The 22,777-nt window shown below is 47.1% G+C and overlaps 1 protein-coding gene across 1 annotated transcript in view; it reads left to right on the top strand.

The window, feature by feature from the left end:
- Nucleotides 1-18,065, top strand: part of MISP3 (MISP family member 3) — a 72,272-nt gene extending 54,207 nt beyond the window's left edge. The window contains exons 4-5 of the mRNA XM_075346640.1: nucleotides 8,514-8,581; nucleotides 17,636-18,065. Coding sequence (XP_075202755.1) covers nucleotides 8,514-8,581; nucleotides 17,636-17,725 — 158 coding nt within the window. The 3' untranslated portion in view covers nucleotides 17,726-18,065. The remainder of the gene's footprint in view (nucleotides 1-8,513; nucleotides 8,582-17,635) is intronic.
- The last annotated feature ends 4,712 nt before the right edge of the window (nucleotides 18,066-22,777 follow it).

Here is a 22,777-nt window from a genome sequence, read left to right as displayed (position 1 = left end):
TAACCCCAGGTTTACATGACAGGTTCCCCTTAAGGCCGGTTTCACACATCCGGCTTTTTGCCGTTTTGCCGGATGCGGCGCTCTCCCGTACAGTTAATACAGTACAATGACAGCACAACAAGCGCTGGTCACATGCTGTCATGTGACCGGCGCATGTGACCCGGAAGTTACAGCGCTGTCACTGTACTGTATTAACTGTACGGGACAGTGCCGCATCCAGCAAAACGGCAAAAAGCCGGATGTGTGAAACCGGCCTAAGAATAGCTATCTTCTCACAGTGGTGACTAATTATCGGTTTGGATTTCTATACAGATTATATACAGTATATAGTGGAAACCCTTAGTTTCCCTCTGCTCTCTATAAAGACACATCTGCAGGTTTTTCCCTCCGCTCTCAGTAAAGACACATCTGCAGGTTTTCCCTCCGCTCTCTATAAAGACACATCTGCAGCTTTTTCCCTCCACTCTCTGTAAAGACACATCTGCAGGTTTTTCCCTCCACTCTCTATACAGACACATGTGCAGGTTTTCCCCTCCGCTCTCTGTAAAGACACATCTGCAGGTTTTTCCCTCCGCTCTCAGTAAAGACACATGTGCAGCTTTTTCCCTCCGCTCTCTGTAAAGACACATCTGCAGGTTTTTCCCTCCACTCTCTATACAGACACATCTGCGGGTTTTTCCCTCCGCGCTCTATAAAGACACATCTGCAGATTTTTCCCTCCACTCTCTATAAAGACACATCTGCAGGTTTTTCCCTCCGCTCTCTATAAAGACACATCTGCAGGTTTTCCCTCCGCTCTCTATAAAGACACATCTGCAGCTTTTTCCCTCCGCTCTCTATAGAGACACATGTGCAGGTTTTTCCCTCCACTCTCTATAAAGACACATCTGCAGGTTTTTGCCTCCGCTCTCTATAGAGACACATCTGCAGGTTTTTCCCTCTGCTCTCTATAAAGACACATCTGCAGGTTTTTCTCACTATCTGACATGAAATCAAAATAAAATCTTTCCCATTTTAGGTCAATTAGGAACCAAAATTATTTATATTTACCAAACGTCAGAATAATGAGAGAGAGAATGTTTTAAGGCATTTTTATTACGTTCTGCAAAGTCAAAAGATTACATACACTAGGAGTACTGTGCCTTTAAACAATATGAGACAACCCATATAATGAGGTCATATCTTTGGAAGATGCTGGCGGAAACTGGTAAGATGGTGTTTTATCCACAGTGAAACGAGCACTGTATCAAAATGAGCTGTAAGTCCACTCTGCCAGAAAGAAGCCATTACTCCAAAAGAAACATAAAAAAAACAAGATTAATGTTTGCAAATGCACACAGGAACAAAGAGCTTCATTTTTGGTGACATGTCCTGCAGTCTGACGAAACTAAAATTTAACTGTTTGGCCGTAATGACCATCATTAGGTTTGGAGGAAAAAGGGAGAAGCTTTGAAGCCTAAGAAACATCATCCCAACTGTGAGACACGGTGGTGGCAGCATCATGTTGTGGGGTTGTTTTGCTGCAGGAGGGACGGGTGCACTTCACAAAATAGATGGCATCATAGGAGAGAAGATTATATGGCAATACTGAAGAACATCTCAAGACATCAGCCAGGAACTTAAAGCTTGGGCAGAAATGGGTCTTCCAAACGGACAATGACCCGAAGCTACTGCCAAACTGGCTACAAAGTGGCTTAAGGATAACAAAGTCAATGTTTTGGAGTGGCCATCATAAAGCCCTAATTTCAATCCTAAGGCTATGTGCGCACTAGTGCGTTTTACCCGCGGATTTACCCACGGATTTGCTGCAGAAATTTCTTGAGAAATGTCTGCAATCTTTGTGCAGACATTTCCCAGCAAATCCTATGAGAAAAAAAAATAGCTGTGCGCACTGTGCGGATTTTTCTCAAGAAATTTCCTTGAGAAAATTTTCTCGAGAAACTTTCTTGAGAAAATGAGCATGTCCATTATTTTCCGCAGGTACCTGCGGTATACCCCCGGAATTTCACTCCATTCACTGTAATGTAATCGCGAAATTCCGGGGGTATACCGCAGGTAGCAAATGATGTGCGGTATACCCCCGGTATAGCCGCGATTTACCTGCGGTAATGCTCATCGCTGCCTGCGGTTTTGCAGGAAGTGATGTCATTATGCCAGGAAGAGGAAGCGGAGCAGAGTAAACACAGACGTCACACTCCCTGGACGCCGCACAGAAGCGCTTCCGTGCGACCTCCAGGTCTGTCCCGTGCAGTCTGTGTCCTGCTCCGGCCTCGCGGCTGCCTGCACTGCAGGGTGTCAGTGTCTGCCCGCAGTGTCAGCAGCTTGTCACGCTGCAGCGCAGGCAGACACTGACACCCTGCAGTGCAGGCAGCCACGGGGATGACGATCGCTGCTGTCAAAAGGTGAGATCATTACCTGCTGTGACGATCTCCTGCCTCCTGACGTCAGCGCTGTCACTGCTGTCTATGCCCGTCTCGCGAGCGGCCCGAGACTGTCACTAGCGGTGACGTCACGGGCTCTCGCGATACTTCTGACAACGCGGCGGGCATAGAAGTCAGTGACAGCGCTGACGTCAGCAGTACAGGAGATGATCACAGAAGGTAATGATATCATCTATGCTCCTGATGGCAGCGCTCGGCACCCCCTGCAGTGACCTGGGCTGACCTATTGATGTTAGCTCAGGTCACTGCATTGCTCTCCCAGCCAATGGGGAACATTCTGTTCTTCATGGACTGGGACAGCGACTATGGTATGGATCGCCGTGCCCCCCCCCCCCCCCCTTATTGGATTACGCCGGATGTGGAATTGATTGTTCTTTTCAATAAATTGGTTAAAGAGGGAATGTTTTGGGGAGTGTTTTTTCAAATAAAACTTTTTTTGTTGTCTATTTTTTATTTCTTACTGACTGGGTTGGTGATGTCGGGTATCTGATAGACGCCTGACCTCACCAACCCCAGGGCTTGATGCCAGGTGACATTACACATCTGGCATCAACCCCATATATTACCTCGTTTGCCAATGCACCAGGGTGCGGGATGAGCTGGGGCGAAGCGCCAGGATTGGCACGTCTAATGGATGCGCCACTTCTGGGGCGGCTGCGGCCTGCTATTTTTAGGCTGGGGAGTGTCCAATAACAGTGGACCTCCCTAGTCTGAGAATACCAGACCACAGCTGTCCGCTTTACCTTGGCTGGTGATCCAATTTGAGGGGGACCCCACGTTTTTTGTTTTAAATTATTTATTTAATGTAAAATAACAGCGTGGGGTGCCCTCTATTTTGGATTACCAGCCAAGGTGAAGCTGTCAGCTGTGGTTTGCAGGCTGCAGCCGACTGCTTTACCCTAGCTGGCTACAAAAGATGGGGGGACCTCACGTCGTTTTTTTTTTAATTATTTATTTATTTTATGGCTAAATACAAGGCTAAGCACCCTTTAGTGCCACATGAAAGTCACTAAAGGGTGCCAGCTTAGAAAATGCAGGGAGGTGGGACATTCTATAGGTCTTTCTCATCTATCTATCTATCTATGGCCCGTTTCACACGTCAGTGAAAAACACTGATGTTTTTCACTGGCGTGTAAAACACGCACATGTCCCTGCGTGTGCCGTGAATTACGGCACACGTGGGTTGTCTAAGTGCAATCCGGGCTCCATTCTCCGTGGCCTGTGATTGCACTTAGAAACCAACTCACCTGTGCGCGCTCCCGCTCTCCATGGTGCTGATCGCTCCCGCGGTGCAGCATCCGGCCGGCGCTGACCCCCGCAGCAGCTGCTTCCAGGTCGGCTGTGTCGTGCATCATGAATATGCGCGACAATAATCAGCCGGCTCAGAAGCAGCAGGGAGGACGGGCTGCAGAGAGCGCGGCTGAAGCCGGGTGAGTAAAAATGTTTTTTATTTTAAAAGCACGTTTTTTTCTGGCACGTGTTTGACGGACCACACCACTGCGTGGTCCGTGGAACATCAGTGATTCCAGAAAAAAATGGACATATCTCCGTGCAGCAATCACGTACACGCGGGTACGCCGCACGGAGACACGTGCAGTGAAAAATCACTGATGTGTGAGCAGACCCATTCATTATAATGGGTCTGCGTATGTCAGGGATTCTGGTACGTAGAAAAAAAAGCACAAACGTCCCAGAATCACTGACGTGTGAAAGGGGCCTATCTATCTATTCATCTATCCATCTTTCACTCTATCCATTATCTGTCTATCGATTATCTATATTATTTATTGCAAAACCGCAGGGAGCAACCTGCGGTAAATCCGCGGCAAATCCGCATGCGTTTTTGCCGCGGATTTTTCCGCAGGTGCGGAAATCTTCCACTCCCAGAAGTTTCTCAAGAAATTTTCTTGAGAAAATTCACATTTCTAGTGCGCACATAGCCTAAAGGCCCTGTCACACACAGAGATAAATCTGCGGCAGATCTGTGGTTGCAGTGAAATTGTGGACAATCAGTGCCAGGTTTGTGGCTGTGTATGTGTCGCCCTGGGCAAGCCAGGGATCACAGGTCACAACACCACCACACCCTACACCCCAGGTAGGCACATCACAGCTAACCAGAAATCCTTGTTGCCTTCCTCCAGAGGCTGATGATTCACACCAGGGGGTGGGCCAGGCGGTTGGCTCCGCCCACCAAGGAGATCACAGTTCTGGAGGCGGGAGAAACCAGGCAGATAGCCCCGGGCAGGGGAAGAGTGAAGTCTAGCTGAGGGCTAGAGTAAACAACAGAGAAGTGAAAGTGGAGGAAAGAAGAGTAGTAAAGGAGGAAAGCAAGAAGTGGTGACAGAGCAGAGAGTGTGCAACGCCTGAGAGCCCAGCTTTGTGTAGGGCCAGTACAGCAAGGTCAGCGACGGCGGTGACTGTCCGGGGGGGGGACCGTTTGGAAGTTCCTGGAAGGACCCCGTTGGCTGTGTGCCCGGTGGTCTGGAGCAGTGTTCCGAAGGACAGTCAGCACCAGGGCAGGGGCCTCACGGACCCCGGCAAGGCTAGGAGTCGCCAAATTTGCCGAATCCGTCAGTGAAGGGGACGTAGATTCCCCCAACAACCAAGTCCCGATTGAAGGCAACAGTCCAACCTGTACAACAGAGGCACCGCCACCGCCAGGGCACCAGTCTCTGAGGGCCAGCGCCTGCGGGCAAAGTGTAGTGCTCCTCCGGCCCAGCTTGAAGCCGGGGAGCGGGTTACCGGTGGGGACCCATCGCAACCATCCGTACATACGGGTGCAAGGAAGAGGGACATCACCGTCACCTGCCGGGAAAGCAAAGCAGCCGTCTGTGGGACCGTCCTACCAGCCGTTGGTTTACCGTACAAACTGTGTCCGTGTCTCAGGCTGAGTGAGTACCACAGTGCCGCAAGGCACAGCGCTGTCCGCGCGTCCCTGCGCCCACCAGGCCCTGCACCTCACAAGCCATCACCGGGTCCCGGGATCACCAACCCCTACCCACGGAGGGGCAACACAACACCTGGCTGCTCCCCATCACCATCCCCGGGATCCCCGCATAGAGCAGCGGTGGTGCTACACATCACCACAACCGTGGGTGGCGTCACGGACATTATCCCAACATCCCAAAACCCCCCTTTCACTCACGGGCGAGGAGTGTCGCTCGAGAAACCCCGGGATCCGGCCCACCGCTCGAGCCACCACTGAGCAGCTGCCGGACCCGAGCAGAAGGGGTGAGCGCGGTGTGCTGACACCCTCCTCCCCGCCCGCGACATGTACAAATGGAACAATATGTCCATGATTTCACTGCAACCACAGATCTGGCAAAGATTTATCTCTGTGTGTGACGGGGCCTTAACACCAGTTCTGTCAGGAGGAATCGGCCCAAATTCATACCAACTATTGTGAGAAGCTTGTGGAAGGATGCAAAACGTTTCACCCAAGTCATAAAGTGTAAGGGCAATGCCACCAAATACTAATGAGATGGAGGGGAACTTCACTGTGCAGAAAGGAATAAAAATGCCTTAAAACATTCTCTCTCTCATTATTCTGGTATTTGGCAAATAGAAATAATTTTGGTTGCTAATTGACCTAAAACGGGAAAGGTTTATTCTGATGTCATGTCAGATAGTGAGAAAACCCTGCAGATGTGTCTGTATAGAGAGCGGAGGGAAAAACCTGGAGATGTGTCTTTACAGAGAGCGGAGGGAAAAACCTGCAGATGTGTCTGTATAGAGAGCGGAGGGAAAAACCTGCAGATGTGTCTGTATAGAGAGCGGAGGGAAAAACCTGGAGATGTGTCTTTACAGAGAGCGGAGGGAAAAATCTGCAGATGTGTCTGTATAGAGAGCGGAGGGAAAAACCTGCAGATGTGTCTGTATAGAGAGCGGAGGGAAAAACCTGCAGATATGTCTGTATAGAGAGCAGAGGGAAAAACCTGCAGAAGTGTCTTTATAGAGAGCGGAGGGAAAAACCTGCAGATGTGTCTTTATAGAGAGCGGAGGGAAAAACCTGCAGATGTGTCTGTATAGAGAGTGGAGGCAAAAACCTGCAGATGTGTCTTTTCAGATACTGTATGTCAACTTCTGGTTTCAACTGTATATACTGTATGTATATATATATATATATATATATATATATATATATATATAAAAATCTCCCATCACCCACACTAAGCTCTAACCTGTGCGGTCCTGACTGTAGAAGTGTGATGTCACGTAGCGTGGTCGGGCAAGTTTCTCTAAATATTAACTCAAGCGCTTGGTTGTGTTTATAGAGGCAATTACATAACCGATATAAAGGTGGAGTGGCGGTAATATAAGAATTAGGGCGCTGTCACACGGCCGTATAACACAGGTGACGATCGGCATCGCAATGCTCAGACTGGACAGCGACTCTCCAGACCTGAGTGTGACATCTGCAAAGAAATACTCACTGACAGGCTCGGGTCAGGAGAGCCGCCGGCCAGTAAGAGCATTGTGATGCGATACTCGAAAGAGTTATACGACTGTGTGACTGCGCCCTTATAGTGTGTACCGTACAGGTGAGCTGTGACATCCCCTATTGTGAATGGTGGATCCTCTTATCGACTGTATATAGAAAGGTTATCAGTCATTGTACAGGAGGAGGTGAGTTGTGACATCCCCTATTATGAATGGTGGATCCTGTTATCGACTGTATATAGAGGAGTTATCAGTCATTGTACAGGAGGAGGTGAGCTGTGACATCACCTATTGTGAATGGTAACCCCCTGGGTTATCTACTGTATATAGAGGTGTTATCAATTATCAATCATTATACAGGAGGAGGAGGAGGTGAGCTGTTACATCACCTATTGTGAATGGTGACTCCTGTGTTAGCTACTGTATATAGAGGTGTTATCAGTCATTGTGCAGGAGGAGGCGTGCTGTGACATCCCCTATTATGAATGGCGGGTCATGTTATCTACTGTATATAGAGGTGTTATCAGTCATTAAACAGGGGGGAGGTAGGCTGTAACATCACTTATTGTGAATTGCAGGTACTGTGTGGTCTACTGTATGTAGTGCTGTTATCAGTCATTGTACAGGAGGAGGTGAGCTGTGATATTGCCTATTGTGAATAGTGGATCCTATTATCTACTGTATATAAAGGTGTTATTAGTCATAGTACAGGAGGAGGAGGTGAGCTTTGACATCACCTATTGTGAACAGTGGATCCTATTATCTACTGTATATAAAGGTGTTATTAGTCATAGTACAGGAGGAGGAGTTGAGCTTTGACATCACCTATTGTGAATAGTGGATTCTGTTATCTGCTTTATATAGGTATTATCACTCATTGTACAGAAGGTGGGAGGAGGTGATCTGTGACATCACCTATTGTGAATAGTGGATCCTATTATCTACTGTATATAAAGGTGTTATTAGTCATAATACAGGAGGAGGAGGTGAGCTTTGACATCACCTATTGTGAATAGTGGATTCTGTTATCTGCTTTATATAGGTATTATCACTCATTGTACAGAAGGGGGGAGGAGGTGATCTGTGACATCACCTATTGTGAATGGTAGATCATGTGTTATTTACTGTATATAGATGTTTGATTGTTACAGGGTCTGGACCCCCCCTCCTAAGGAACAAACTGTATAGGAGGGAAGTCTTCAATCAGTGGGTCTGCTTGCTACAAATAAAATGGAAGGGGTAGCGGTGGTACATTTAAGGTTTGAAATCCATTCGCTGTATGAGTGATCATACTAAACTAATACTCAGCTACCGTATTTTGGGATAGTGGAGCTCTGCATTGGCTCCCTCTACACTCAGGGGTTGGCACCCCTTGTGGCCAAGAATAGTATGACAATCTTAGGAGTCGTGATCCAAGATCTGTGGGCCCCTAAAAAAACAATATTAATGGTAATGTTTAATTCCTACATGGAAGGCGTATGATAATTCCCAGCTGGTATCACAACGATGGGCACATAAGGTTTAATATTAAGTGCAGTGTTTGTTGAATTTAATTGTGCAATCACCTGAGAGGAGGGGATGTTATTGTAGGGCCGATGACTGAACGCGGCTAACCTGTGCTCTCTATTACAGAGCGTCCAAGCTGGAGGAAGCTAGAGGTTAACTGGCCACCGAACAAAGAGGCTGAAATGAATGGACAGGTAATGTGAGCTCTGCGGACATGTCACAGGCTAGAAGGTCATTTGTAGGGTCCAAAATGTCTCCAACGTAAGCCCTTTACCACACCACATAAGCCCTTTACCACACCATGTAATGTTTTATATGGAGATTCAATGTTCCTCCTTTGCACATAATCACAGGGATAGTCCCTGGTGACCCAGTGTCATTGTCCATACTTGGTTATCAAGAGAGTTTTGTTTCTACCATGATGATGGATAGGAATAGATGGTATATTGCCGGCAGTAGGGCAAGAAATAGTAAATCTTTGGGACTAGCCCATAGAGGGAGTGACTAGTGGAGGGACAAGGATGGTTTTCTTCTATAAGGTCAGATAGGGCCTAGCATGTAACAGATTCAGACCTAAGGTCTGGGTAGTTCACGAGGACATGTGACGTAAATGTCTCTGGATCAAAAGGAGACCATGGATAAGTGATAGCGCAATCCAGAGTACAAAAACAGAGAGGAATGACCGGAGACAGAGTGATCTATTGGATTCGGGACGGAGGACTGACCAAAGGAACAGTAAACTGAGTGAAATGGGTCCTTGAGTAGGACGCTCAACAGCGAGGCCCTAAGCAGTTTACAACTTGTAACGGGCCAAGATGGAATAATACGTAACAGGTCAAAATGGAATAATACGTAACGAACCAAGACGAAAAAATACATGAGGGGCCAAGACAGAATAATACGTGAGGGGCCAAGACGGAATAATATGTGAGGGGCCAAGACAGAATAATTCGTGAGGGGCCAAGACGAAATAATACGTGAGAGGCCAAGACGGAATAATACATGAGGGGCCAAGACGGAATAATACGTGAGCGGCCAAGACGGAATAATATGTGAGGAGCCAAGACGGAATATAAGTGAGGGACCAAGACGGAATAATACATGAGAAGCCAAGACGGAATAATATGTGAGGAGCCAAGACGGAATAATACGTGAGGGGCCAAGATGGAATAATACATGAGGGGCCAAGACAGAATAATACGTGAGGAGCCAAGACGGAATAATATGTGAGGGCCAAGACGGAATAATACGTGAGGCGCCAAGACGGAATAATACGTTAAGGGCCAAGACAGAATAATATCTGAGGGGCCAAGACGGAATAATATGTGAGGAGCTAAGACGGAATAATACGTGAGGGGCCAAGACGGAATAATACGTGAGCGTCCTAGACGGAACAATACTTGAGGAGCCAAGACGGAATAATAAGTGAGGGACCATGAAAGAATAATACATGAGGGGCCAAGACAGAATAATACGTGAGGAGCCAAGACGAAATAATACATGAGGAGCCAAAACGGAATAATACGTTAGGGGTCAAGACGGAATAATACGTGAAGGGTCAAGATGGAGTAATACATGAGGAACCAAGACGGAGTAATACGTGAGAGGCCAAGACGGAATAATATGTGAGGGGCCAAGACGGAATAATACATGAGGAGCCAAGACAAAACAATATGTATGGAGCCAAGACGGAATAATACGTGAGGGGCCAAGAGGGAGTAATATGTGAGGGGCCACGAAGAATAGTGAGGGACCAAGACGGAATAATACATGATATGAAGTGAGTGAAGTCCCTTACGCATTTGAGAGCTTGAAGCTAAGGTCCGGCCATATTGGCAATACAGCACCTGTACAAGGAGAATGTGTGAGATGTGGAACCGTAAAAGGGAAATAATGCTTCTCACAGACTGTACTGTGATATTCAGCTGAGTGGTGAAATAAGCAGGACTGGTGAGGACAGGAACAAGTGAGATGGAAGGAGTAGACAGACTGTTTATGGAGCTACTTTGTGGTAATGAACATAAGAGACGTTATGTGCCCGCTAGCTCATGTATATAGTTGCCCTAAAATGGTTGTGCACTTAAGAGACATTTTTCAAGACCTTGTGGTCTCCTTCAGTGAACTGGGTAACGCCCGGTCCTGGCCAGCCGGAGTCAAAGGCATAATGCGCCTCCTTAAAGCAAAACCACCCAGCCAGCCAGGTCCCCATCTCTTATCTAGAGTGCCTGGGCGCAAAAGAAGCAGACCTTACCCACGACTACCTGCCCATGCCACACTATACTTGAAATAGTCGGCAGGTTAAAACAACAATTTCATGGACTAAAATGGTGTTGAACATGGATTGTAACATGGCGGCTAGTGGAGTAGCTCGAAAACAGGTTTTCACCAATCATGGGTGTCGGAGAAATTAATGGGCACAAAGATCCGTCCAGCCCTTCAAAGGTTACTTCTATTGGAGGGAGAATTTTGCCTGGAAGTGCCAGCTCATGGACAGAGGTGCCCACCTCCATAGGGTGAAGTGGAAGGAAAAGGCCGAACCCTTGCAAAGTGACAGAAGAGAATGCTGAAGAAATGGGATGGTGAGACGGGGAGCACTCAAGCCAGTGCAATGCGTAGCTGTGATGCAGGACACCAAGCGGTGACTGGGATGGTGCCATTTTCTCGCGGGGAGATGAGGGAGGAGCATTACTGTGCGGTGATGTAGATTCTAATGGCAGACTGGCAGTTGGCGATGGCCCAAGGAGGCCCAACGATAGGACATGCCCAGGTGCAGCGATTAGCAGCCCTAGTAGAGAAAAAGAGGAACTAAGGTAGCTTGGTGAAGAAAGTCACTGGACTCTTGAAGGAGAGGCTAGAAGCAGTGTGGAAGCCAAACTGTGGACAGCAGCCTGGTTCCTGAACAGTGGAAGGGCCAAACACTGGGAGGCTGTCACAGGGTATGATGGGATCACTAGGAACAGGGGAGCTTAAAATAACCCTCAGGCTAGGGGAACCCTGGCTGACCCTGATCCCAAAGATACGTCTGAAGGTAATAATGTTTGGACCACCTTTCTCACCCTAACTCTTGAACAACCTTGTTCTAGTGGTCTCCCTCCCGCCACCCAAGAGAGGGCTGTGACAGGAATTATTAATCCCACACAAATACCCGAGCCTGTCTGTGCAACTCAAAATCAGCATCTTGTGGAGTGTCTGACCGATGTAAGAAGAGTGTCAGAAGTAGTCCTGACACTAGGCAAGTTCTGAGCCAGACGTCATGTGACCTGTTACAGGCCCAGACACTAAGGAGTTCCCCACTGGCCCCGAGAACAGTCCCCACCTCCTAGGGAGAGAAGTCAACCATTAGCTAGCAGTAAATTGTTGAGGTTTTCAGAAGACCAGGGAGGAAAATGGAGTCAGATGCTGAGGAGGCCATATTGGATCAGCTGAACAGTACTGAAATTCACGGAGGGACATAAATCAGCGAGTCTAAGATCCACACATCTAGGATGCCCCCTCGTTGTGGCCATGTATGGCTGGAAGTTGTTTCACCCCTTTCCCAGTTTGTTGTGCATGTTACGCATCCCTCTACTGCATTAAGAGACTTTGAAGCTGCGAAAGGATTGCACGCCATTCGCAAAGGTCTTGGCTTAATCCGAAATGGACTTTGCCCGTAAGGGACTGTGATCCTATCATGTGAACAGGATGTGCTTAAAGGACTGTGCCTCCATTTGATGCATGTTGACTTTAACCCCTTCACGACCTTGCCATTTTCTTATTTTTTGTACTTTTGCTTTTTCCTGACCTTCTTCCATAAGCCATAACTTTTTATTTTTTCTGTTATATGAGGCCTTTTTTTTTTTTTTGCAAAACGTGTTGTACTTTTGAATGACATCATTCATTAACTAGTATCTTCCAGTACATCCAAGGTCGTACAGAGGCTAAGGACTATGCCCTCATCTTAGGGACTGATGATAGATATGCAATATGCCCTCGATCTGAAGGTCTACCCTTACATGAATGGACTCTGTCACTTTGAGGGCCCTTTCTCAAATGGGCCAAGCCTACCTGTTGGACTGGTGCCGGGTGAGGCAAATAAGATTTACCTGGTTGTTCGATTCTCCACTGGATTTGTTCATGTTAGTTCTGTGTCTTGGAAGAAGATGTCATTAATGTGCTGGATTAGAAAACCTGGAAAACGTCATGTTACTTAAAATGGTTATGTTGAATGTGGTGTTATGCATTGATGTCTTCTATGTTTTCTGGATGGTCGAGGACGACCATCATTAAAGAAGGGGGAAATGTAAGAAGGTGGACATATTGTTACATTCCCCGTTGAAGACACTAACATTGTTGTTATAACATGTAATGTGAACAGTGATGTGTAATGTGCATTATGACATGTGTTAAGACTTAAGATATGTAATTTAATTGTAGCAAAGATAGTTAGTGATATTCCAGACAGTAGGACAAGAAACCATTAATGTTTGGGACTAGCCCATATTGGGAGAGGTTTGAGTGCAGGGACAATGTCTGTTTCCTGTTAAAAGATCAGATAGGGCTCAGTGTGTGACAGAGTCAATCTTAAGATCTGGGTAGATGACGAGTCTGTATGACTTGGGTGTCCCTAGAGCGTGAGGAGACCAAGGATTAGAGATAGAGTGATACAGAGTACAGAGACAGAGAGAGAGGTGACCATGGCAGGGAGTAAATTAATGAACTTCGCACTGACCGAACAAACAAGATACTGAATGAGAATGGTCTTTGAGTAGGACGCTCAACAGAGAGGCCCTCAGTAGTTTATAACTCTTAAAGATAACAGACCAGGACAGAACAAAACGATAGACCAAGTGAATGCTCTGGGCGGGAGTTCCCTAAGTTTCGTAGAGTTTGAAGTTAAAGTCCAGCTATATTGGCAATACAGCTCCTTTACAAGGAGAAGAAGACGCAGAACCCCACTCGAGAAATAATGACTTTCACGTACTGTACTTTGATGTTGATCTGGTTGGTGGTGAAACAAGGAGGACTGACGAGGACAGGAACAAATGAGATGGAGATAGTCAAGTATATCAGGTCAAATAGACCAGAGGAGGACCGAAGCAGCGCTGTAGACGATCAGCATATATTTTAATACACTCTTAGTACATTACATAAATACTAAGGGGTACTTTGCACACTACGACATCGCAAGCCGATGCTGCGATGCCGAGTGCGATAGTCCCCACCCCCGTCGCAGCTGCGATATCATTGTGATAGCTGCCGTAGCGAATATTATCGCTACGGCAGCTTCACATGCACTCAGCTGCCGTGCGACGTCGCCCTGGCGGCGAACTACCTCCTTACTAAGGGGGCGGGTCGTGCGGCGTCACTGCGACATCACACGACAGGCGGCCAATAGTAGTGGAGGGGCGGAGATGAGCGGGATGTAAACATCCCGTCCACCTCCTTCCTTCCGCAGGGAGGCGCGGTGACGCCAGTAGGAGATGTTCCTCGCTCCTGCGACTTCACACACAGCGATGTGTGCTGCCGCAGGAGCGAGGAACAACATCGAACCGTTGCGTCAGCGTAATTATGGAATTCGCCGACGCTACACCGATGATACGATTACGATGATTTTGCGCTCGTTAATCGTATCATCTAGGATTTACACACTACGATGTCGTGAGCGACGCAGGAAGTGCGTCACTTTCGACATGACCCCACCGAATCGCACCTGCGATGTCGTAGTGTGCAAAGTACCCCTTAGTAGGGATTAGGCAAAAGATATAATTATTTAATGAATATTTTCCCTGGTGTTTAGTGGGTTATCAGTAATATCTCAAGTGTCTAGTGGGTTACTACCATAATATTGTATGTAGAAGGTTCCTGATTCTTTGGGTTATTAATACTGGTATTATCCCTAGTTTCTAGTAAGTTACTAACATAACTGTTGTCTATAAGATTGGTGATATCACTTGTGTCTTGTGGGCTATTAGTAAAATGCCTGGCATCTAGTGGGCTGTTATTATGATTAATAACTGAGTCCCTAATCTACTGGATTCAGGGTCACATATGCCAAGAGGCAAAATTCAAACTCACAAGATACCCATAGGATAAGTATAGGAGAATTTTCTCTGCCTAAATATCTAAATTGTATTCTTCTTCTTTACAGGCCTAGTGTACTGGTACATAGATACATCACTCTCTATATATATTTGTCTCAATACCCATGAATAAGGGCTAAATTACAAGTCAAAGAGGTTTTTTTTACTATAAAAGTACTAAAAAATAGTAAAAGCTATTACAGTAATCCAATTTTTTTATACACTTTTAAATAAAAGTCACATATCGGCAAAGAAGATCGACATATGTGTTATCCCTGTAACCGTAACAGATCATACAGTACAGTGACCCGATTATTTAGGGTGATCAGTTAGACATGAAAAAATGGCATGATTGGGGTTTTTTTCTTCATGAAAGACATAAAAAGTTGTAAAAAAATATGTTTGGCTAAATGGCACTTAGAAAAACTAGGGCTTGTTTGGCAAAAAAAAACAAAAACAAGACTTGAACTAGAGAAGATTACATAAAACACTATTAGTGTAGGTTCCCAGTGATGAGATGTGCCTTGGTGTGGCTACTGGGCAGATATTGAAATGGCCATTTTTGTATGCTAAATATCTCAATTTTTCCTAGATTTCCTTAAGCAGTAATGCATGTCTATATTCTTACATTCATTCTTTGCATTCTTTAGCATTTCAGAGTGCAAATGTCTATTACTGAACTCCGGGGACTGACAGTACAAAGGTTGCTGCGTGCTGCCGCCAGTGTGCAGAGCTTTGGATCTTGTGCTGGGGACAGGGTGGCGATTTTCGAGAACTGGGTGTATTATTATTATTATTATTATTATTATTGCCTATGTATCAGTGGGTGTGTTTATTTATTAACTATTAATTATTTTATTGATTTATTATAATAATATATCACGCTGTCAGAAGGTGAACTTGCAGTCTCGTTACTCCCTGAAGACACCAATCTCTTTGTGAATTGTGTCCTGTGTCTTTGTAAATAATGTACAATATGCTAATGTAATGTCTAATGTACAGTAATGTAGTGATGTAATGTGTAATAGTGTATAATCTATAGCACTTGTATAGGTAGTAGCCAGACTATAGGCTAATCAATAGTTAAGTGTTGGGACTAGCCCACAATGGGAGGGGTTAACATCTAGGCAGAGTGACAGTTTTCCTCTAGAACGCCAGGCTATAAGGTAATTAATAGTTGTTTTGGAACTAGCCCACAATGGAAGAGATTAGCATCTAGGGGAAGTGACGGTTTTCCTGTAGGACGCCAGACTATTGGGTAATTAATACTTAAGGGTTGGGACTAGCCCACAGTGGAGGGATTAGCATCTAGGGAGGGTGACAGTTTTCCTGTTGGACGCCAGACAATAGGGCAATTAATAGTTAAATGTTAGGACTAGCCCACAATGGGAGGGGTTAGCATCTAGGCAGAGTGACAGTTTTCCTCTAGAACGCCAGGCTATAAGGTAATTAATAGTTGTGTTGGGATTAGCCCACAATGGAAGGGATTAGCATCTAGGGCGGCAGACTGACAGTTTTCCCGTAGGACGCCAGACTGTAGGGCAATTCATAATTAAGTGTTGGGACTAGCCCACAATGAGAGGGGGTTAGCATCTAGGGAGAGTGACAGTTTTCCTGTATAACGCCAGACTATAGGGCAATTAATAGTTAAGTGTTGGGACTAGCCCACAGTGGAGGGATTAGCATCTAGGGAGGGTGACAGTTTTCCTGTAGGACGCCAGACAATAGGGTAATTAATAGTTAAATGTTAGGACTAGCCCACAGTGGAGGGATTAGCATCTAGGGGAAGTGATGGTTTTCCTGTAGGACGCCAGACTATTGGGTAATTAATACTTAAGGGTTGGGACTAGCCCACAGTGGAGGGATTAGCATCTAGGGGAAGTGACGGTTTTCCTGTAGGACGCCAGACTATTGGGTAATTAATACTTAAGGGTTGGGACTAGCCCACAGTGGAGGGATTAGCATCTAGGGGAAGTGACGGTTTTCCTGTAGGACGCCAGACTATTGGGTAATTAATACTTAAGGGTTGGGACTAGCCCACAGTGGACGGATTAGCATCTAGGGAGGGTGACAGTTTTCCTGTAGGACGCCAGACAATAGGTTAATTAATAGTTAAATGTTAGGACTAGCGCACAATGGAATGGTTAGCATCTGGGGAGAGTGATGTTTTTTTCTGAAGGACTTCAGATAGGGCCCAGCATGTGACTAGAACAGGCCTATGGTCTGAGAGATCGTCAAGGCCGCATGCCGTGGGTGACCTGTGAAAACAAAGGAGAAATGAGACCATATGAGACAGCGTGATCCTAATGTGTTGACCAAGACACAGGATGCGAGACAGTGCTGAGGCTAGAGACCGACCGTCTAGACAAGTGCCCCCAGCCAGAAGGGTCTGGAGAACGGAACTTTAGCGACAAGACCCCAAGCCTGAGCCGGAGTCTCTTCTCTTGCCTTAGTGATCAGATCCTCAATACACCATCCTCTATACGGAGAATAGACGTAGAGCCGTGGAAAGGGATAATGTCTGGTACGAATTATGGGCTGGGTTGTGCTGTGACTCACAGGACCAATAAGATCAGAAGCCATCAGCGGGAAAAAAAAAACCATAACTGCTTTCGGAAAATAACGAAACAATGCAAAAATATCTTTCTTACAAAATTCTGAATAATGTATTCATCACTTAGATAGAAAAAAAAAAAAATCAATGCAAGTTCGGTGACCCCGTAATCGCGCTGACCTGGACCATCATGTTTCCGGGTCATTATTACCCCATGATGAACGCTGTGAAAAAAAAAACAAAAACACAAGACAATGGTGGAATTGCATTTAAATCACCATTTCGTCCCACTTGGCATTTTTTTCTTCTGTTACGGTACATTGCATTACAAAATTAATGATGTCATTGAAAACTACAGCATGTCCATCAAAATGGCCCTTATATGTTGGCAGGAAAAAAAAAGTGCAAAAAGAAAAAAAGAAACTAGTCCTTAAAGTGTTAATATTAGTGATATGGGTCAGTGCCATGGGTAGGAGTATATACTAGCATGCTGTAAGGGTTTAGTACAATACCCTTGATATTCGGTGGCTATAGAATACCTTTGTTGTACATAAGACCTCATGATGTCACTAGTAGTGTGTAATGGATGTAATATATGAAATATTCATTAATGTATGTTCTCTCCCCTCGCTCAGGGTTTGGACAGTCCCCGCACCCGGCGGCAGCGCAGCGCTCTCATCCAGAGCTGGGAACGTGGGAGCCCAAATCCAAAGGATGATGAATAAGGAGAGGTTACAAGAGAACTGAGCCAGAACTTGTGACATATGGATGAGACGTCCTCACCTCTCTATACCTGGATTATATCAGACTGCCATCCTCCTCCTCATCCTCCTCCTCATCCTCCTCGTTGCCCCCCATTTCAACGCTTCAGATGTCACCCTAACAACTGACTGTGCCTCCTGCATCACAATCCGTATCTAATCTGCCAATCAAGCTTTTGTAACCTGTAAAAAAATTATTTGTAATAAATTATAGAAAAATTTCAATATATGTGGACTGTGCAAAAGTATTAGCCCCCTTCTGTATGTTTTATACTATTGGACTGTATAAAGGGCTGTGCAAGAAGATCTTTCTAACAAAAATGCTCGAGTTCTCCATTGACTTACATTATACTCAATACACGAGTCAAACCCGTCCGAGTGTCCGACTGCTCGTTACAAACGGCGAGCACCCGAGCATGGTAGTGCCCACTCATCACTAGTTACGAGTACCGAACACCCGAGCATGGTAGTGCTCACTCATCACTAGTTATCAGTACCGAGCACCCGAGCATGGTAGTGCCCACTCATCACTAGTTATCAGTACCGAGCACCCGAGCATGGTAGTGCCCACTCATCACTAGTTACGAATACCGAGCTTGTTAGTGCCCGCTCATCACTAGTTACGAGTACCGAACACCCGAGCATGGTAGTGCTCACTCATCACTAGTTATCAGTACCGAGCACCCGAGCATGGTAGTGCCCACTCATACGAGTACCAAGCACCCGAGCATGGTAGTGCCCGCTCATCACTAGTTATGAGTACCGAGCACCCGAGTATGGTAGTGCCCGCTCATCACTAGTTACGAATACCGAGCATGGTAGTGCCCGCTCATCACTAGTTACGAGTATCGAGCACCCGAGCATGGTAGTGACCGCTCAAAACTGGTTATGAGTATCGAGCATCCGAGCATGGTAGTGCCCACTCATCACTAGTTATGAGTACCGAGCACCCGAGCATGGTAGTGCCCACTCATCACTAGTTATGAGTACCGGGCACCCGAGCATGGTAGTGCTCACTCATCACTAGTTATGAGTACTGGGCACCCGAGCATGGTAGTGCCCGCTCATCACTAGTTATGAGTACTGAGCACCCGAGCATGGTAGTGCTCACTCATCACTAGTTATGAGTACCGGGCACCCGAGCATGGTAGTGCTCACTCATCACTAGTTATGAGTACTGGGCACCCGAGCATGGTAGTGCCCGCTCATCACTAGTTATGAGTACCGGGCACCCGAGCATGGTAGTGCTCACTCATCACTAGTTATGAGTACTGGGCACCCGAGCATGGTAGTGCCCGCTCATCACTAGTTATGAGTACTGAGCACCCGAGCATGGTAGTGCCCACTCATCACTAGTTATGAGTACCGGGCACCCGAGCATGGTAGTGCTCACTCATCACTAGTTATGAGTACTGGGCACCCGAGCATGGTAGTGCCCGCTCATCACTAGTTATGAGTACTGAGCACCCGAGCATGGTAGTGCCCACTCATCACTAGTTATGAGTACCGGGCACCCGAGCATGGTAGTGCTCACTCATCACTAGTTATGAGTACTGGGCACCCGAGCATGGTAGTGCCCGCTCATCACTAGTTATGAGTACTGAGCACCCGAGCATGGTAGTGCTCACTCATCACTAGTTATGAGTACTGGGCACCCGAGCATGGTATTGCTCACCTATCAAAAGCAGTAGATAATTTCTAATATCCTTGGTGTCTAGAGGGTTTGTTTAAATTTCTGGTGTCTAGTCGGTATTATAAATGGGTGTCTAGTGGGTAGTATTATCATACCTCCCAACAAACAGGGATTCAACGAGATTGTCTCAAATTTGAGAGCTGTTCCACTACCCAGGGGATGAGAGTATATCCCGACTTCAGCTGTATTTATGTTGTTAGAACACACATACAGCTAAATATAACAGTGGTGCAGGGAGCCAGAGGTTCCTACTCCACCATTCAGTCTATGTAAAGACTGAAGGTCCTCCCAGGACCAGTTGGTCACATGATATTATCAAGTCACGTGACTAACAGAGGCGATGAGGGGCAAGACACAGGGAAAGCATTTGGATATAACATAGCTCTGTATCTACACTAAGCTATCATACTATGTGTATATACTGTGGGGACATTGTACTGTGGGAGGAACTGGGAGGGCCACCAGACTGTGGAGGTGCGAGGGAGCATTAAAGTGCATAGAGAGAATAATACATTGTAGGAAATGTTCTGTGGCATCATCATATTTTAAGGGGGCACCATGAGGGCATCAAATGGTGTGAAGAGGCATCATATTATGTGTGGGAGGCTGTGGTTACAACATAATGTGTTGGGGAGCATCAAAGTGTGGGTGGGTAGAATGTATTGCTTGGCTGTCTTACTGTGTGGAAGGCTCTGGGGGACATCATACTGTTTGTCGGGAGATGTGCATGCATCATACTGTGTGTGGGGAGCTGCCGGTGCATCAAACTATGTGTGGGGAGCTGTGGGTGCATCATACTGTGTGGAAGGCTGTGGGAACCATCATACTCTGCGTGGAGAGCTGTGAGGGCGTCATACTGTGTGTGGGGAGCTGCCGGTGCATCAAACTATGTGTGGAGAGCTGTGTGTGCATCATACTGTGTGTTGGGAGATGTGGGGGCATCTTACTGTGTGTTGGGAAATGTGGGGGCATCATACTGTGAGTGGGGAACTGTGAGGCCATCTTACTGTGTGTTGCATCATACTATTTGCAGGGAGCTGAGAGTGCATCATACTGTGTGAAAGGCTGTGAGGGCCATCATACTGTGTGTGGGAGGCTGTGGGGACAGCATAATGTGTGTGGGGAGCTGTGAAGCATCATACTGTGTGGAAAGCAGTGGGAGCATCCTACTGTGTGTGGGGGCATCCTACTAAGTTTGGGACGTTGTGGGGGCAACATACTGTGTGTGGAGAGCTGTGGTGTCATCATACTGTGTGTTGGGCGCTGTGGGAGCATCTTACTATGTGGAAGATTATGGGGACTGTCACAAACCACCGAGGGGGTCACTCAGAAATCCCCCGCGCTGGCTACCAGTACGTCACAATCGGGGGGTAACAAGTGGGGGTCACCCCTCCTTTATACCTCCCAACCGACAGACAGAGCACGTGATGCGCTCTCTAGCGCCCCTCTTATAGTCAGGCCAATTATGGAATTGCCCGACAATAAGCAAGGAGGCCGCTATACTACTTATGCCGATTATTGAAGGGTCCCCGGTGAGAGTAGGGTATATATTCCCCCGACCTCCGCAGGCGGAATATATAAAATCTCCCCGAATCTCACTGGCCTCCCCACAATAATCCTTGGCACAAACTCGCTGCCACCAACCGCTTCACGGTAACTATTAGCCGAACACACAGACGTGGGATTCAAGATCGAGATAACAGAACAGCCCAAGATTAATTATATAATTTAATCAGCCTAAAGCACACTAGAAACTACAATATATACAATAGGGAATCTACAGAATATACATATGTCAGAGTACAGTTACAGATAAAGCATGGTTTACAAACAGGTATGCAATTCAATCAGTTACCTTGTGCGTCTGGCCACAGGGGGGCGCTGTAGACCAGGTTTCTAGGAACTCCCACAGATGTTTCCTGCACGTGACCCCCAGCGAAAGAACCCTGGAAAATGGCCGAAGTAGGGTTATCAACCTGGGCAAATCCAGGTCCCCTCCTACCTTAGTGACCTCAGAGGGAGCACTGCTCCACCCCTGGCTGGAGTTATGGACAATATCCACAACATGGAATATGGCCATAACTTTGCCTGGGAGCGTCGTAGGCGGACGCCGACGCTCTCATTGTGACAGCTATGAATTTAGCTACAGAACGAGAGGTTTCATGACTTGTCTACTAGTTCCCCATTGGCTGATATCACGCCTGGGGTATTTCCCAAGCTCCCGCTCCCATAAAAAGGGTGTGCCAGCATCGTCCGCATGCGGAGACACCATTTTTATGGTTGCCATATTTATCGGAAATATGGCTTGCGAGATATGAACCATTTTTTACTGGAGTCGTTCTGTCTGGATACTTCCAAGCTTGCTAATTAGATAGCAGCTCCTACCACAGGGTCACGGCAGGGAGTCCTCCTGTGTCCATTGTTCCCACATCATCTCATCTCCATATCACAGGAGATGGCCATGGAGGTGTAACACCTTCACAGATGCTGGACATTGAGAACAAGAAGGGAGGGGGGCACTGCCAGGGAGTGATGAGCGATTATGACTGGAAGTCATAATTCATCTTCATATCCCGGGATTTGCCTCACACCTCCCCCCTTTTGAGGGCGCTAGGGGGCAGCACACTCCGGTGTTCCCCCGTGCGCCCGTCCGCGACCTCTCCTTGTCGGGACAGCCCGTCTGCGTTACCGTGGTCACGGCCCCTTTTGTGGCGAATGGTGAAGTTGTATTGCTGGAGCGCAAGGCTCCATCGCAACAATCGCCCATTCGTCCCAGAGACGGTGTGCAACCAGCTGAGGGGATTGTGGTCCGTCTCCACGATGAAGTGGCGCCCGTATAGATAGGGTTGCAGACGCTGCAGGGCCCACACTATGGCCAGGCACTCCTTCTCCATCGTGGAATAGGCCACTTCCCTTGGTAACAGCTTCCTGCTCAGGTACAAGACTGGGTGCTCTTGGCTCGCAGAGTCCACCTGGCTGAGCACCGCACCGAGGCCGAAGTCACTGGCGTCGGTCTGTACTACAAACGGCCGCGTGAAGTCGGCTGCCTGTAGCACGGGCGGGCTGGACAGGGCGTCCTTTAGGGCCTGGAAGGCTGTCTCGCAGTCCATTGTCCAATCGACTGCAGAGGGCAGCTTCTTCTTGGTGAGGTCCGTCAAGGGCTTTGCCAGGCTACTATAGCGTGGAACAAACCTCCTATAGTACCCAGCGGTCCCCAAGAAGGACATCACCTGCTTCTTGGTCCTGGGGGTGGGCCAGGATGCGATGGCCTCCACTTTCTCAGGCTCGGGCTTCAGTGTTCTCCCGCCTACCCGGTGACCGAG

Source organism: Anomaloglossus baeobatrachus, chromosome 4 (genome assembly GCF_048569485.1).
Source record: "Anomaloglossus baeobatrachus isolate aAnoBae1 chromosome 4, aAnoBae1.hap1, whole genome shotgun sequence".
Classification (NCBI taxonomy): Eukaryota; Metazoa; Chordata; class Amphibia; order Anura; family Aromobatidae; genus Anomaloglossus; species Anomaloglossus baeobatrachus.
Note: the sequence above shows the minus strand (reverse complement) of the source record. Positions and strands in the feature narration are given on the sequence as shown.